This window comes from Pogona vitticeps, chromosome 3, assembly GCF_051106095.1.
Source record: "Pogona vitticeps strain Pit_001003342236 chromosome 3, PviZW2.1, whole genome shotgun sequence".
In the NCBI taxonomy this organism is placed as follows: Eukaryota; Metazoa; Chordata; class Lepidosauria; order Squamata; family Agamidae; genus Pogona; species Pogona vitticeps.
In genome coordinates this window covers 124,366,261-124,383,343 of record NC_135785.1, presented here as the reverse complement: position 1 = coordinate 124,383,343, position 17,083 = coordinate 124,366,261, and the positions used below count along the sequence as shown (strand labels likewise).

At 48.1% G+C, this 17,083-nt stretch overlaps 2 protein-coding genes across 13 annotated transcripts in view; both read right to left on the bottom strand.

Annotated features, from left to right (window-relative positions):
- ELF1 (E74 like ETS transcription factor 1) overlaps window positions 1-17,083 on the bottom strand; it is a 121,615-nt gene that overhangs the window by 16,890 nt on the left and 87,642 nt on the right. For all 12 annotated transcript variants that reach the window (XM_078390716.1, XM_078390717.1, XM_078390722.1 and 9 more), the window contains 2 exons: window positions 6,446-6,553; window positions 4,064-4,225 (listed from right to left, as the gene is read on the bottom strand). In XM_078390716.1, the coding sequence (XP_078246842.1) occupies window positions 4,064-4,225; window positions 6,446-6,553 (270 nt within the window). The remainder of the gene's footprint in view (window positions 1-4,063; window positions 4,226-6,445; window positions 6,554-17,083) is intronic.
- LOC144588240 (uncharacterized) lies at window positions 11,717-14,814 on the bottom strand. The gene has a single exon (XM_078390714.1). It carries the CDS (start codon window positions 14,301-14,303, stop codon window positions 11,880-11,882), a length of 2,424 nt encoding a protein of 807 aa, XP_078246840.1. The 5' UTR covers window positions 14,304-14,814; the 3' UTR covers window positions 11,717-11,879.

The following is a 17,083-nucleotide window of genomic DNA, read 5'->3' as shown; positions in this document are numbered from 1 at the left end:
AGCTATAATGCAGTGTGATCTTGTGCAACGTCTTTTTCTCCTTCTGATGTGTTCGGTTGGAAGGATGAGACATGTACACCAAAGTCTTCTAATAAAACATATTTATTGTATGGCAACTAGACATGGGAATGCACAAAAAAGGATCACAATATTTATCAGAAATCACTGATTCATTAAATATTCATCCCTTCATATTTATTAATTCCAGGGACCCCAATGAATACAAAGGGATGAATATTTCCCCATTTTTATTCCTCCCCTATTGTGTCAGGTGAACAGTTGTCAGGTATCATTGAGGTGGGTGGAAAACCCAGCCCAACTGTGGTTCCCATACATTCTTGCCCAATCTTGGTCTGAATGAACTGGCCCCAAGGGGTTTCCAAGGACTCCCGGGACATTGCCGGCATTCTCTCCTTTGGGCCTCACATTGCTGCTAGGCTTTCAACTCCTTACGCTTTTCTCTTTCTTCAGGTTCCCCCCAATAGGGTAGCTTCCTATAAACTTTCCTTTTCCACTCTCAGCATATTCTCTCGGGATCCTGAACTCAGTCCACTCCCTTGTCCAGGGGTCTTCCTGTACTATTTCCACTCAGTCTGTCTTAACATCCTTTTTTCTTTCCTCCTGTCCCCAACACACTTCTTCCTCTCCTACCTCCAACTGCCCTACTCCCTCTTTCCTTTTATGTCCCTCTCCTTTCCCACTGAAATAGTGCCCTCTGTTGTCCCTTCCTCTAAACACAGCCCTTGTAAATCTTCCTTTAGGGCAGACAGGTGTTCTCCGGTGTCCTTGCTTGAGGAGACGGGCAGTACACTCTGTGGAGTGCCTTTGGAGGTACTCCCAGTCTCACATACAGTGACAAAAAGCTAAGAACTCTCCATTTCAAATCCCAGGTCAATATTTAACTCATAACTTGTCATATCGCTTTAGACAATTAACTATCCCCCAAACCCTTTAATTTTCAATATGAACGACTCCATACAATTAAAGTCAAAATTACTGAGACACAGGCTGAAATTCAATAGTAAATCACAACTAGAGTAGGACATGAAGAATCACTGGCAATTTAATGTGTGCGTCAACTCCTTTGTAATTTTTGACTGACTGATTGACTGATTGCAGTTTTAAACCACCTTTCTCCCAAATAGCAGGATTCAATGTGGCTCACAACTCATTAAAAAATAAAAATAAAACAAGTTACTTTAATTATTAAAAATATTATTAAACACTGAGATTTTAAAATCTTCATCTAGAAACAGATTAGAAAGTCTAAAAGTATTAAACATACACAGGCATATTTAAAAGGATATATTGCAGCAAGTGGGCACCTAGCTGTGTTAAAATTAAATATTAAAATCTGTCTGAACAAAAGTGTTTTCACTTGCCTCTAAAAGGAAAGGAGAGAGGAATCCAGCTTAGCATCACAGTAGACAGTATTTCATAATGTGGGAGCAGCCAGCAAAAAGTTTCATTGATTCAACGAGCCTATTATAGTTGTGACTTACTAGTAGATTTCAGCTACTGAATACAAGGTATAACAATTAAGTACTACTTCATACCACATAATAAAATTTAAATACCTCTTTAACTTACAGTTAGCTTCACTGAAACTGATTCAACATGCTTTAGTGCTATAACCACTATATTAAAAATATTTTAGTATTAGAATGGTTAGAGTAGCAATTTGTATAGAGATAGTTCAGTTGATGTTTTGCTCAATATCCAAATTTCTCTTCTCAAATTTGCTGTAATTACAATGCAGTATATATTGACTTCTTCAATATGCAATCTTGCAGTGGTTCTTCCTCCCCATGGGGAGCAAGGATTGTTTTAATGGTTCGCCTTCAAAGGTTATTGGATCCTATAGAATTCCAGGACACCATGAGAGGGATTCTGGCTGATTTGACTGGCGCTCCTGTCAAGGCCCTGGTTGATAGCTGGCTGGCTGCTGCTACCAGGGATGCTGACATGATCACATCTAAATGCCCTCTCCAGCGCAGAGATCGCCCGTCGCCCTGGTTTAATCCAGAGCTGTGATCAATGAAGCAAAATAAGAGAAGGCCAGAGCTCATAGGTAGGCGGAACGGGACGGAAAATAATCAAATAGCTGTCAGGATCGCGACTAACCTCTACCAGGTGAAGGCTGCTAATCGATCTTACTTCGTTGTCCGGATAAGCGAAGCCTCCAACCAACTTTTCTGTATAGTTCGCGATCTATCCGGAGTTGGTCATAGTGACTGGCCTCGCACTAGCATCTCACCTGACCAATCTGCAGACTTTTAAAAATCAAAAGTAGAGGCTATCAACCTGTGACATCAGACATGGCGGACAAAGTGCTTGACAGCTGTCATGCCACCACCTCCTCCCTTGACCCTTGCCCGGCTTGGCTAATCAAAGCAGCCAGGCCTATAACATCTGAATGGCAATAATTAATGGGTCTCTCCAGGAGGGCAAGGAGACGCTCATTAGGCCCATTAGGAAGAAACTGAGCTTGGCAGCATACGATATTGGTAATTATAGCCCTCCCCCAATGTTTCTTTCCTCAGCAAGGCAGTGGAGAGGTTGGCGGCCGATCAGCTGCAGGCTCTTCTGGATGAAACCAATGTCCTGGATCCATTCCAGTCGGGCTTCAGGCCGCACCATGGCTCGGAAACAGCATTGATCACCCTATTTGATGACCTGCTGAGGAAGGCCGACAGGGGCCAAATGTCTCTGCTGGTCCTCCTCGATATCTCAGCCACCTTTGATACCGTCAACCACGGTATTCTCCTGGTGAGGCTCTCTGAGTTGGGAATCAGTGGCCAGGCTCTTGCCTGGCTCTGTTCCTTCTTGGAGGACTGTCTCCAGAGAGTGCAGATTGAAGAGAGTTTCTCAGCCCCGTGGAGCCTCAATTGTGGGGTTCCGCAGGACTCGATTATCTCTCCAATGGTGTTTAACAACTTATATGAGGCCGCTGGGAGGGGTCATCAGGGGATGCGGGGCTTCGTGTCATTAGTACTCTGATGATACTCAGCTCTACATTTCCTTTTTTCCAACAACAGCGGATGCTGTCTCGTCCCTTGAGCGCTGCCTGAAGGCTGTTCAGCAATGGATGCAGGTGAATGGACTGAGGCTGAATCCAGGCAAGACGGAGGTCCTTTGGGTGGATGCCCGAGACATTAGTGGTCTGGGAAACTCCCTTTCCTTTGGGGGAGTGACTCTTACCACCAAGAGTGAGGTTCGCAGCTTGAGTGTACGTCTGGATCCGGCGCTCACCATGGGAGACCCAGGTGTTGTCAGTGGTCCGTTCCGCACATTTCCACCTTGCAGCAGATTGCCCAGCTGCATCCCTATCTTGATGTGGGGATGCTCTCCACTTTGATCCATGCACTCGTAGTCTCAAGATTAGACTACTGTAATGCACTCTACGTGCTGCTGCCTTTGAGATTGACGCGGAAACTTCAGATGGTACAAAATGCGGCGGCCAGACTTCTTATGGAGGTGAAAAGGTACCAACATATTTCCCCCATGCTGACCACGTTGCATTGGCTGCCCATTCATTTCTGCATTGATTTCAAAGTTCTTAGGATTACATATAAAGCCCTAAATGGTTTAGGACCTCGATATCTGGCAAGAGCACCTTCTCCCACCCAGTTCTGCCAGAGTCACTCATTCCAGCCAGGCCGGGCGGCTGAGGGGCCTAACGCCGAGGGAGGTCCAGAAGGAAAGAACAAGGAACTGGGCCTTCTCGGCAGTGGCCCCTCGCCTCTGGAACAACTTGCCCGTGGAGATCCGCCTGGCTCCCTCTCTGGGTGTCTTCAGAAGTAAACTCAAAACCTGGCTATTTGGGCAGGCTTTCCCTCCTGGTGTATCTTAAATTCACATTTTACCATCTTGGATTTATTGCATGTTTATTGGTTTTACTGTTTTTAAATTTGTAATGCCGCCCAGAGTAGGCCTTTAGTCTAGATGGGTGGAGGATAAATCTAATAAAATAAAATAAAATAAATTCTTCATTTTATAGACACATGCACAGATAATAAAATTACATTTTCTGGCTGTTGAAACCATATTCTTATTTCCGTACCTTTCTTCTTCTTTGGTTGTTCAAGTGCTGGAGTGCTTTGTGATTCAGCATCTGTGTCTCGGATTTGGTGAACCTCTAGTACTTCTGGAATCCCATCCACTGTGACTGACACATGAGTAACAGGACCGATGTCACCTTCACTCTCGGCTCCAAATATATGTGCTTCAGAAAAACAACAGTCACGAAATCATTTGATTTAATTCGTTGTCCTACAGGTCATTTAAATGTATTCATTGGTAAACTTCAGGCCACTGCAAAATATACAGTGGTGCATCACTTAACGGGCGCCCCGTTTAATGACAAATCCGCATAGTGATGCAGATTTTGCGATCGCAAAAGCGACCACATTGCGATGTTCCCCATAGGCCCCATTTTCCCCCAGCTGACTGGCGGGGGCATCGGAAGGACCGCGGGGGAGGGCTCCCCCGCGGTCCTTCCCAAGCTCCCACCGGTCAGCTGGGGGAAAATGCTGGTGGGAGCTTGAGAAGGACCGCGGGGGAGCCCTCTTCCTCCGAGGAGGCGGCAGCAGGCGCTCACCCCCAGGCCGGCGGCGAGCAGCACTTCGGCCAACTCGCTCCTCTCAGGGCAGCGGCGGAAGGGAAAGGGCCCTGGCGTGGCCGGGCACCTGGATCCCGCTTTGCCTCCTCCTCTTCCTCCAAAGGCCAGCAGCCGGCCGACTTGCTCCTCCCGGAGCGGCAGAGGGGGAAGGGGGAAGGGAAAGAGCCCTGGCGCGGCCGGGCGCCTGGCTCCGTCTCCCCCTTCACCTCCTCCTCTTCCTCCAAAGGCCGGTGGCCGGCCGGCTTGCTGCTCCTGGGGCGGCGGAGGGGGAAGGGGGAAGGGAAAGAGCCCTGGCGCGGCCGGGCGCCTGGCTCTCTGTCTCCCGCTCCACCTCCTGTTCTTCCTCCGAGGAGGCAGCCAGTGCTCAGCCCAGGGCCGGCAGCGAGCGGCGCTTCGGCCGGCTCGCTCCTCCCGGGGCAGCGGCAGCGACAGGGGAAGGGAAAGGGACGGGCACCTGGCTGCCCGTCTCCCGCTTCACCTCCTCCTCTTCCTCCGGAGGCTCTTTCTGAAACACCCGCCGGCCAGCTGGGGGGAAATGCCAGCTGATTGGCGGTTCCAAAATGGCCACCCGCTGTTTTCTGGACGGATTCCTCGCTTACCGAGGCGGCGAAAATGGCTGCCCCTATGGAGGATCCTCGCTGAACGGCGAGTTTTTGCCCCATAGGAACGCATTAAACAGGGTTTAATGCGTTCCTATGGGGTTTTTCTTTCCGTTTAGCAATGTTTCCGAATAGCGATGTTAATCCTGGAACGGATTAACGTCGCTATGCGGGGCGCCTCTCTCTCTCTCTCTCTCTCTCTCTCTCTCTCTCTCTCTCTCTCTCTGTGTGTGTGTGTGTGTGTGTGTGTGTGTGTGTGTGTGTGTGTGTGTGTGTGTGTGTGTGTGTGTGTGTGTGTGTGTTGGAGGTTGTTGATATTTCTTCTGGTAATCTTAATTCCGGTTTGGGATTCCTCCAGTCCGACCTTTTGCATGATGTATTCTGCATATGTTTAATAAGCTGGGGGATAAAGCCTTAAACAGCTTTGATCGAAGCTATATCAAGCACCACATCTTCCATTATGAGCATTCACAGGTGCCTCTGCTGAGGGAACACAGGAGAGGGCCTTCTCCATCATAGCTCCCAGACTCTGAAATTCCCTCCCACTGGATGCCACGCTGCCTTATCTTTGCTGTCCTTCCGCAAACAGATGAAGACATTCCTCTTCATACAGACTTCTCCTTAGTGACTGGTTATATGAGAGGGTTTTTTAAATGGAGTGAGTGTTGTGCCTTGTTGCTTTGATATTATTTACTGTTTTTATATAATACTTGTTTGATTTTTAAAAATATTTCTATGCTTACTGATTTTAGCTTTTAAATGTAATCTTTTAATGACATCACCTCAGGTCATTTTTAAGGAGGAAGATGGGATAAAAATATTTTAAATTAAAAATATTAACAACAACAACAAAAGGATATTTTCTAGAAGATCCAAACAATGAAGCAAAATTTAAACCAAGATTGAAGGATGCTGACAGATCAGTAAGTGAATAAAGTATTTGATCAGAATAAGTTCAAAATAGAAAAATGAAGAAATACATAGAATGGAAGAACTTTTGACAGATTCTTTCAAAAACAGAGTATTTTGATAAAGAACGTGCAAGTTTAGAACAAAAAAAGTGTAAAAGCTACCCCATTTGTGTAGCAGCTATGCAACATGATTTTGACCTATCTTGCAATATTCCCTTTTTGAAAATTAACCACGTAAGTGTTCACAAACATTACCTATAATTTTAATTTTATAAGGAAGACATTTTGCTCAGATTTATTTTCATCAGACTCACCTGATCTCTTCTCATCCAGCACTGGCTCAGGGGAATCCATATTGAGAAGGGCTTCGGCAGCTTCAATTGTTTGCATGGTTTCATCTCCATTTTGACAGGATGCTTCAACTGAAAACAAAAAAATAGGAGGTAGTGACAGAAGACAGAAAATTCCTAAAAATTCTGGGATGTGGTACAGAAATTAAAATATCTGTCACAACTAGGACCCAGAAAAAGAGAGACAATTCATAACAATGTGACTGCAGGGGAATTATCTGTGTTCATCCTCTTTAGTAATAAATACATTCTTTCTTGACATGTTCTGTTTATTCAGTTTTATGCATATGAATATATTCACTTACCCAAGTTTTAAAAGCTGTGCATTATTATGTCCTTAACAAAGCTCCTAGTTTTGTCATGAAAAGAGAGGTTACTTACCTGTAACAATAATTCTTTGAGTCATCCTCTGTGAATCCACACAAATGGGTTTTACTGCACAGGACTCCTTGGAATATTCTAGAGTTTAAAAAGACGTAATTAGTAGAACGTTGCCCCGTGTTGCGCATGCTCCGCCCACCCGAAATATCTCAGTTCCGGAATGTCCACCGCTGTCAAGGCTCTGACTCCAACAAGCTCAAGACACCAAGTGACGGAAAGCGGGGAAGATGAGCAGGATGTGTGGATTCACAGAGGACCACTCAAAGAACTATGGTTACAGGTAAGTAACCTCTCTTTCTTCTTTGTGGCCTCTGTGGATGCACACAAATGGGTGACTAGCAAGCTCACTTACCGGAAGGAGGGCCGTCATGCCAACAATGAAGTCAGCAGAGCCCTTCCAAAACTTGCTTCCTTCTTGGCCCTGATGTCAAGACGATAATGCATCACAAAAGTCGAGGGTGTAGACCAAGTGGCCGCTTGACAGATGTCAGGGACCTCAACGCCATGCAACCAAGCTGTAGAAATTGCCATAGCTCTCGTGGAATGTGCATTTAGCACCTCTGGCAGAGTCTTGCCTCCCATGTCATAAGACAAAGTAATAACAGAGACAATGCTAGGGCACGACAAACATCAAGAAAGTGTACCATGCGCTCAACATCAGAAGAATGTTGTTGGAAACAACATCAGAAAGATTAACGGCTGATTAACATGAAAATCTGAAATCACCTTGGGAAGAAAGGATACAGCTGGATATAATAAAACCTTGTCTGGAAAAAAATGAATATAAGGGGCATCAGCTCGAAGAGTGGACAGCTGGCTTGCTCAACGCACAGAAGTTATAGCCACAAGGAACAAAGTCTTGATGGAAAGAAGTTTGAGATGCGCAGAGGCCATAGGCTCAAACGGAGGACGAGCGAGTGCATGGAGAACAACTTGGAGAGACCACTGAGGAAGTGGAGGCCGTGTAGGTGGGTGCATATTCCGTAAACCTCTCGGAAATCTTTTCAAGGTGGGATGAGAAAATAAATGAGAGGTCTCAGACCCCACAGGCTGATACAAAACATAAATTTTCAATGCTGAATGAGCCAAACCTTGGTCAAACAGATAACAAAGGAATTTGAGAAGGGTGTCCAAGAAAACTGGAACTGTGGGCAATTTCCACGATGAAGCAAATTTGGTGAAAGTGTTCCACTTAAACAAATATAATAATTGAGTAGAAGGCTTCCTAGCCTGATCTAGAACTTCAGCCATGGTGGGGGAATTCTCCACGCTGCAAGGTGTAGAGAGTCGAAGTTGGGATGATAAATTTGTCCTTTGTCCTGAGTCAGAAGGGATGGTTGAAGAGGTAATCTCAGGAAGTCGGTAGCCATAGCTCTGAGAGTGGTGAACCATGTTTGTCGAGGCCACCATGGTGCTACTAGAATGGCATCGGAGCTCAGGTGACGCAGCCTGACTATTGTTCACTGGATGACAGGAATGGGTGGAAAGAAATAAAGAAGGCTGTCACCCCAGTCCACCATGAAAGCATCGCCTAGAGAGTTCTCTCCTCTTCCTCCCTGAGAGCAGTACCTGCTGCATTTGGAGTTGACCTGAGTGGCAGACGTCGAGACCTGGTGTTCCCCACCGACTGCAGAGATGAGAGAAAATGGTATCGTTGAGGGGCCAATTGTGGGTTTGGGTGGTAAGATGGCTCAGATGGTCTGCAACCTCTGTAGCCACGTGAAGAGCCACAGGAAAGACATGGTAGAAAGGACAGGTTACTTACCTGTAAACATGGTTCTTCAAGTGGATTCTCCATGAATACACACTAGTGGGTTTAGACAGCGCCTGCGCTGGCCTCTCGGAATTTTCTAGAGCTGTAAGAGAAAAGTAACAATGTTTTAGGCTACCCTATACCGCGCATGTCTAGCCCGCCAACGGCTCAGTTCCATATGCCCGCCACAAAGAAGAGTTGGGACTCGATTCCAATGACGGATATGTGGGGAGGCCGGGCGGGACGTGTGTATTCATGGAGAATCCACTTGAAGAACCATGTTTACAGGTAAGTAACCTGTCCTTCTTCAACGTGGTTCTCCATGAATCCACACTAGTGGGTGACTAGCAAGCAAACTTACTGGATGGTGGGCCGTCATTGTAGCAATGACGTAAGGACAGCCCTTCCAAACTTGGTCTCATTCTTGGCCCGAAGGTCCAACTTATAATGCGTGACAAACGTGGACACATTAGACCAGGTAGCCGATCTGCAAATTTCTTGAATATCGACTCCTCGTAGTAGAGCTGTAGAAGTGGCCACAGCCCTAGTTGAATGGGCTTTAAGGCCCTCAGGAATAGGTCTATGTTGTAGTTCATAGGCCAAAGAAATAGTGGAGACCAACCATCTAGAAAGAGAGGACGACGAAGCAGCAGAACCCTTTTGCTGACCATAGAAGCAAAGAAACAGCCTAGGAGACTTCCTAAAATCTTTAGTCCTTGAAACATAATAGGCAAGTGCCCTTCAAACGTCCAAAGAATGAAGCATGCGCTCAACATCTGTCACTGCTTCAGGAAACAATGTTGGTAAAACCAAAGGCTGGTTAACGTGGAACTCAGAAACCACCTTAGGGAGAAAGGAAACATCAGGATGCAAAACAACTTTATCCTTGTAAAATTGAAGATAGGGAGAATCCGCACGCAAAGCTGCGAGTTCGCTCGCCCTCCTAGCCGAAGTGATGGCTACTAGGAACAAGGTTTTGAATGACAGGAACTTAAGGTCACAAGAGGTCATAGGCTCAAAGGGAGGTCTGGTGAGGCTATGTAAAACAGTCTGCAAAGACCATTGTGGCACTGGTTTCTTCAACGGTGGTCTCATGTTGCTTAAACCCTTGAGGAAGGCCTTAAGTGTTGGGTGCGAAAACCAGCGAGATGACTCAGAACCCTGAGGTTGAAAAGCCACAATAGCCGCTGTGTAAACCTTCAGAGTAGATTTGGACAGTCCAAAATCAAAAAGATGTCTGAGATAGAGCAGGAGAGTAGACAAAGACACTGGGGACGACTGTAGGTTGCGTTCCTTAGCAAACTTCAGGAAATTTCTCCATTTATATTGATAAAGTAACTTTGTTGCTGGTTTACGAGCTTTATCAATGACTTCAACTAGTGATGGGAAATCCTCCACGCTGTCAAATGGAGGGTTTCCAGGTCGGGATGCAGAATCTTCCCGTCGTCCAGAGTGAGAAGATGTGGATGCAATGGTAATGTCATGTAGTCCACTGCACTCTGAAACAGCGTGGAGAACCACGGTCGACGTGGCCACCAAGGGGCGATTAAGATCGCCTCCGCTTTCATTCGCAAGGCTCTGATGATAGTTCTCTGCAGAAGAGGTAGCGGAGGGAACAGGTAGACTAGTCCCACGTCCCAAGGGATCATAAAAGCATCCCCGAGGGAGTCGTTTCCTCTCCCGGCACGGGAAGCGTAATGCAGACACTTCTTGTTGCTGGGGTTCGCAAACACGTCTACTAGAGGTTGGCCCCACATCTGACAAAGTTTGAGGAACACCTGCTGATCTAATTCCCACTCGTGGGTCTGAGAAGAGCGGCGACTCAAGTCGTCCGCCAGCTGATTGTCCGTTGTAGCAATGTGGATGGCTACCGGAAAGATGTGTTGCTGGTAGCACCACTCCTACAGCTGAACGGTGAGGAACAGAAGGGACTTTGATCTTGTGCCTCCCTGCTTGTTCACGTAGAACATCGTGGTGGTGTTGTCCGTGACTAGTTGTATGGCCCTGCCCCTCACCAGGGGAAGAAAAGCCCTGAGGGCTTTTATGACCGCCAACATCTCCAAATGGTTGATGTGCAGCGTCAATTCTTCTGGGGTCCAGAGGGCATTGATCTGATGACCCTCGCAGTGGGCTCCCCAACCCAGCGGGCTCGCATCTGTGGTGACCTGTCTGGTAAGTAGAATGGGTCTGAAAGGTCTGCCGACCAAAAGATGGGGGAGGAATGTCCACCACTGGAGTTGACTTGCCAGTTCTGGTGTGACTCTGAGACGCTTTCTTTGGCTGTCTGTCTCTGGATCGAACGGGGTGAGGAGCCAAATTTGTAAGGAGCGCATCTTCAACCGTGCATGAGACAAGGTGGCTGTTGTCGATGCCATGAGGCCAAGTAGATGTTGAGCTAGCCTGGCAGACACTGTGCGTCGTGGTTTGAACCTGTGAACTGCTTTCCTGATTTTGTGGACGCGTTCTAGAGGAAGAAACATGCGAGCTTGCACTGCATCGAGATGTGCTCCTATGTAGTCCATCGTTTGGGAGGGCTCTAGATGAGACTTCTCGTAATTGATGGATAGTCCCAGGGCTTGAAGAGTGTTGAGGACATAACGAGTGTCCCGATATGCCCTGGCTTTGGATCTGGAGACGATGAGCCAATCGTCGATGTACGGGTAAATTTGGATGCCTTGCAACCTCAGGTAAGCCGCTACCGGGGCCATACATTTGGTAAAGGTCCTCGGTGCCGAGGCTAGACCGAAAGGAAGAGCCACGAACTGGTATACCGTGTCCTTGAACATGAGACGGAGATACTTTCTAAATTTCCGGTGTATCGTCATGTGAAAATAGGCATCCTTGAGGTCCACCACCACAAACCAGTCTCCTTTCTTCAACAGGTGAAGGATCCCTTCTAAAGTGACCATCCTGAAGCGACGAGGCCTGAGGTAAGAATTGAGGTCCCTCAGATCTAGTATGGGACGCAGACCGCCGTCCTTCTTCGGAACAGTGAAATACCGGGAGTAAAACCTGTTCAGGATGTCTCGTTGAGGAACTATCTGGATGGCCTGTTTCTCTAGAAGGGTGAGAATCTCGTCCTCTAGGATGGGATCGAACGAGGTAGGCTTGATCCAGCCTAGAGGAGGTAACTCTATAAACTCCAGGCGGTAGCCGGAGCTTATAATGTTCAAGACCCAGGTGTCCTGGGTAATCATGTTCCAGTTCAGAAGGTAAGGAGAAAGTCTTGTGCGTGACCTGATGGACCGGATGGGATGATGAGAGTCAAAGATATTGTTTTGACCTTTTCCCCCCAGGTTTGAAGGACTGCCGTTTGTAGGCCTGAGGCTTGAAGCTGGAGGCCGATGAAGAGGCCTGCGAAGAACGTGGAGCTGCTTGAGGGCGGAACGACCGGTAAGTGGAAGGACCAGGTTGTTGGTAGGTCTGTTGTTGGTAGGCTTGTTGCTGGGTTCTAGGCCTCCACTGAAATTTGGAGGTCCTGGACTGCTGCTGCACTGCATAGGATTTTGCCGTCTTTTTGCTCTTGTGTAAACTTTCGAGGTTCTCATCAGTGGAGCCACTGAATAGTCCTGTCGCATCAAAGGGCAGATTTTTGATCCTAGCCTTGATGTCCTCCACAATGTTAGCGGAACGAAGCCAGGCGTGCCTTCTTAAAGTAATGATGGATGCCAAGTTTCTCGCATTGGCATCAGCTACGTGGCGAGAGGCTAAGCGTTGGTGTTTGGAAACGGTCAAGGCCTCCGCATGGGCATTGAGACAAGTCTGCCTGATGTCTTCCGGAGCTACTTGTAGGGCTGGCAAGACTCGTTCCCATAGTTGTTTCTGGTATGCACCCATAGCTACTAAGTAATTGAGAGCTCTGAGTGCGAAAGTAGTCATGGAGTAGAGCCGCCTACCCAAGACTTCCAAGTCCTTGCCTTCCTTAGTGGTTGGAGTTGGATGACCTTTAGCTGGCAACCTGGAAACACTAGACTCCACCACCAAAGAATTGGGAGCTGGATGCTTTAACAAGAACGAGGTATCATCCCCATGCACTCGGTACATGTTCTCAGTACGCCTGGACATATTGGGAGGATCAGCAGGGTGTTGCCAATATTCCTTGAGAAGGTCCATAAGCTCAGGCACGTAGGAGAGACTGACAGGACGAGACCTGGCCAGATGGATATCCCCAAAAATCAGGTCGTCTGCACGCGAAGGGGATTTCTCTATCTCCAACTTAAGTGCTGCAGCCATCCTTGAAACCATCTGAGGGTAAGAGGAGAAGTCCTCAGATGGGGAGGAGGGATGGATGTCCGCTGCGTCTGAACCTAGGGGTTCTCCTGGAGGTGGTAAATCCAGAGAAGCCTCAGAAGTGTTGCCATCCTCTTGCTCAGAAGAGGTGTGAGGGTCTTGGCTATCCTCATCAGAAGACTGGAGGATGCTAGGACGAGAGTCCGTATCTTTGGTCTTAGAAGGTTTACGAGGTCGAGGTGCCTGAGGCACAGGATCAGGCACCGGGTGTACCGGAGGAGAAGATGGTTTGGGCCGACTTGGAGGCTCAGTCGGCTTAGTCGGTGCCGAAGGAACAGGTTCGACGACGATCGGACGCTTGCGGTGTCGACCTTTCCTAGGCGGCGATGTAGAAGACGAGGAGGAAGAAGTATATCGAGACCTCTTCCGGCGTCGACGCCGATCACGCGAGGTCGAGGAGGAGGACTCAGTAGAATAGTCCCGCCTACGACGCCGACGACGGGACCTCTTCCTATCCCTGCTACCATCGGAGTCGGAGGAGGAGTAGTCCCGATGTCTGTGTTTCTTGCGCCTATCGGCACCAGACCCACGTTTACGTTTGCGGTGGTGCCGGGGCTTCTTAGGCGCTGGCTCCTCCTCTAACTCGGATACTGGAAGCCGAGGAGAGGGGGCCTCGACAGGCTTAGCAGGTCTCACTGGTGTGGATGGAGACTTGGAGCCTGGGGATCCCGGTGTGGAGGACCGGGATCCCATCCCTAGCCCGGGTAGGATGGGGCTGCGAGGGACGCCCGGCAAATCAGCCACTATCTTCTCCAAGTGGCTCGTTGTCGGTGACTTCTCGACAACGGACGGTGGCTCCTGATGAGGAGGCAATGAGGGAGCTAAGTCCGAAGCCGACTCTCGGTCTCGAGAGGAATCCTCAAGTAAAGGAGAGGGCAATGACGTCGAGCAGGATGGAACGACGAGGGTAAGCTCTCTAGCTCTCGATGTTGACTTTGTCGATGCCCTTTTCTTTTTCAGATGTTCCGACACCGGTGGAACCGAGGACTCGGCCGATGTAAAGAGGGAGACCGATGCGGAGGTAAGAGCAGACGGGGTCTTCCTCTTCTTAGACTTGTCTTTCGACGACTGCTTAGGTCCCTTTCCCTTAGCCGACTCCGGCGCCGAGACGATCTTGACTTCCGAGCGCACGGAGGAGGTAGAAGGTACAGCCTCCATTTGGGAAGGTTGGGAAGCGGACAGGGTCTGTTTCCACAAAAAATACTTCAGGCGTTGCTGGCGCGCCTTGAGAGTGACCTTCGTAAATTGTTTGCAATGCCTACAGTGGGACACCGCGTGTGATTCCCCCAGGTAGTACAAACAGAGGGAATGTCCGTCCTGGAAGGGAAGTTTCCTGGAGCACGCGGTGCAGAGGCGAAAGGGTCCTCTCCTGGGAGATGGCTTTTCTTTAGGAGGCATAGACTAAGAGGAAGGAGGAAAAACTGACCGTAGTAGAGGATCCGATCGACCAAGAAGAGAGCCGCGTCGAAAGGAACAAGGAAGGAAGTCCAATCAGAGATAATTGAAGGAATCCTGAAGGCGCGTGGCGCCTCAGCGGGGAGCCCGTTAAGGCCTATTAGGCCCCAGCGGGAGACCGCCTAAATCAATCAGAGCCGGATACAGGCACAGTTCACCGAAGAATCACCAGAGGCAAAAGAGTCAGTCAAAAAACGGTCCGTAGGTCAGGGTAGCCAAGTAAATCGAAGAGAAAAATAGTTCGCTAGGAAAGCGAACTAAGAAGACGAAGCTCTAACGAGAGGTCCCAACTTCACTGGCGGAAAAATGGAACTGAGCCGTTGGCGGGCTAGACATGCGCGGTATAGGGTAGCCTAAAACATTGTTACTTTTCTCTTACAGCTCTAGAAAATTCCGAGAGGCCAGCGCAGGCGCTGTCTAAACCCACTAGTGTGGATTCATGGAGAACCACGTTGAAGAAGACACTATTCCCACATCTGAATCGCTAAATATAGAAGATTTAAAGAATGGGTGCCAATCTGTTTGTTGATATATACCAGGGTGGTCATATTGTCCGTGATGACTTGGACACCGCGACCAGCTATGAGAAAGTGGAAAGCTCGGAAGGATTTGATGACTGCTAGCAACTTTAGGTGACTGTTGTGCAGCAGTCTCTCTGAGCCTGACCACAAAGCGTGGATCTCACAATGACCACAGTGTGCACCCCATTCTATCTAACTGGCATCTGTTGTGACCTGTACTGTGAGCTGGAGAGGCCTGAATGGGCGGCCCACCAGGAGGTCAGGGATAAAGGTCCACCAGGTAAGTTGGCGAGCTAACTTACCTGGTGGACCTTTGTCACCAGTAGACACTTGGAAGGATGGTCTAGCAAAGGGGCGAACTGGGACAGGTACCAAGCCTGTAAGGACTGCATCTTCAGTCGTGCATGTTGGAGTACAGACGTAGTTGAAGCCATCAGACATAGCAGGTGCTGCATATCGTAAGCGGTGACTGTGGCACAACGTCAAAAGGGGTGAATGGCTCGCCTTAACTTGAGTATTCTTTCTGAAGGGGGAAATACCCTGGCTGCGATGGAATTGAGATGCGACCCAATATAATCCGCGGTCTGAGATGGCTCAAGATGAGATTTTTTGTAGTTGACTTGCAGGCCGAGATCTGCCAGAGTCTGAAGAACAAAGGTAGAATCCATTTGGGTTGTGCTGTATGATCTTGCTACTAACAACCAATCATCTATATACGGAAATACTGTGATGTTGTGAAGGCGAAGATAAGCAGCCACAGGAGCCATACACTTTGTGAAAGTTGTTGGAGTGGCGGACAACCCGAAGGGAAGGGCACAGAATTGGTAAGCCCTGTCCATGAAGAGGAAACTGAGATATTTGAAGTGACATTTGGAAATATGGAAATACGCATCTTGTAGATCTATGACCACAAACCAATCATTTGGAGAAAGAAGTAGAATAATGGATTCTAGGGTGATCATGCAAAACCGTCTCGGACGGATGTAAGTGCTGAGAAACCACAGGTCCAGGATGGGGCGAAGGCCTCCATCGCGTTTGGGGACAATGAAGTAATGAGAATAAAAACTGTTTAGAACTTCTTGGGAAGGTACTCATTGGATAGCGTGTTTCAGAATGAGAAGAGAAATTTCGTTCTCTAGGGCAGGTGAGTATGTTGGAGACAACCAAGTGAAGGGGTGTCTGTAAACTCTAACAGGTAACCGTAATGTATGATAGGGAACACCCAAGCATCCTTGGTAACAATAGACCACTTGTCGAGAAAGGGAGCCAGCCGGGAATGATGGAGACAGTTGGGAATCAAATTCAGAGAAATCAAGTCAAAGATACTGTTTCTTTCTTTCTTTTTTTGCAGGTCAACGGAAGGCTTGTCTACGGAAGCTTCGGACAGGAAAGGAGGAGCAGAAGAAGACGACTGAAAGTTGGATCTCTTAGGAGCTGGAGTCAGAGGTTTGTAAGGGCGGTAGAGCTGCTGATATGATTGATGGAATGTGAAAGGCCTATGCCACTGGTTACATTGATATCTGGGTTGTAGAGTTGAGTAAGAATGGGCAGTCTTGCAAATTTTATGCAAATTATCCATCACCTTGTTGGTTTTATCGTTGAAGAGGCTGACACCATCAAAGGGCAAATCTTCAATGCAGGACCAAGCAATGATCCCTGCAGAACGCAGCCACGCATGTCGTCTGAGGGCAATGGGAGAAGCCGAAGACTTTGAGGCAGCGTCAGTCGTATGGTAGTGGCCTCAAGGTGAGTATTGAGGGCACTGGCTCTAGTCTTGTCAGGAGCAGCCTGGAGGACCAGAAGAATCTTGTTCCACAGTTACCTGTGATAGGCCCCCACTGTAGCCTGGTAGTTTAAGACCCTCATAATGAAGGAAGCCAGAGAATACAGACAACAATCTAGTACGTCTAGTTTTCTCCCTTCCTTGTTAGTAGGAGTGACTGAGGGCCGAAAACATCTATTGTTGGGGTATCCTAATGGTTGCACAGTTGGTCGAAAATGGTGTTGTCTAGTGACCATTCATGCATTGATGTGGTTAGCCTGCTGAGATGATTTGCTAACCAACTGTCCTGAGTAGCTACATGGACTGCCATGGGAAAAACCTGGTGGGTGTAGCACCATTCCCAAAGTCTTATTGCTAGATATAGAAGGGAGAGGAAGTGTGTGCCTCCCTGTTTGTTGATGTAGAATAAAGCAGTCATG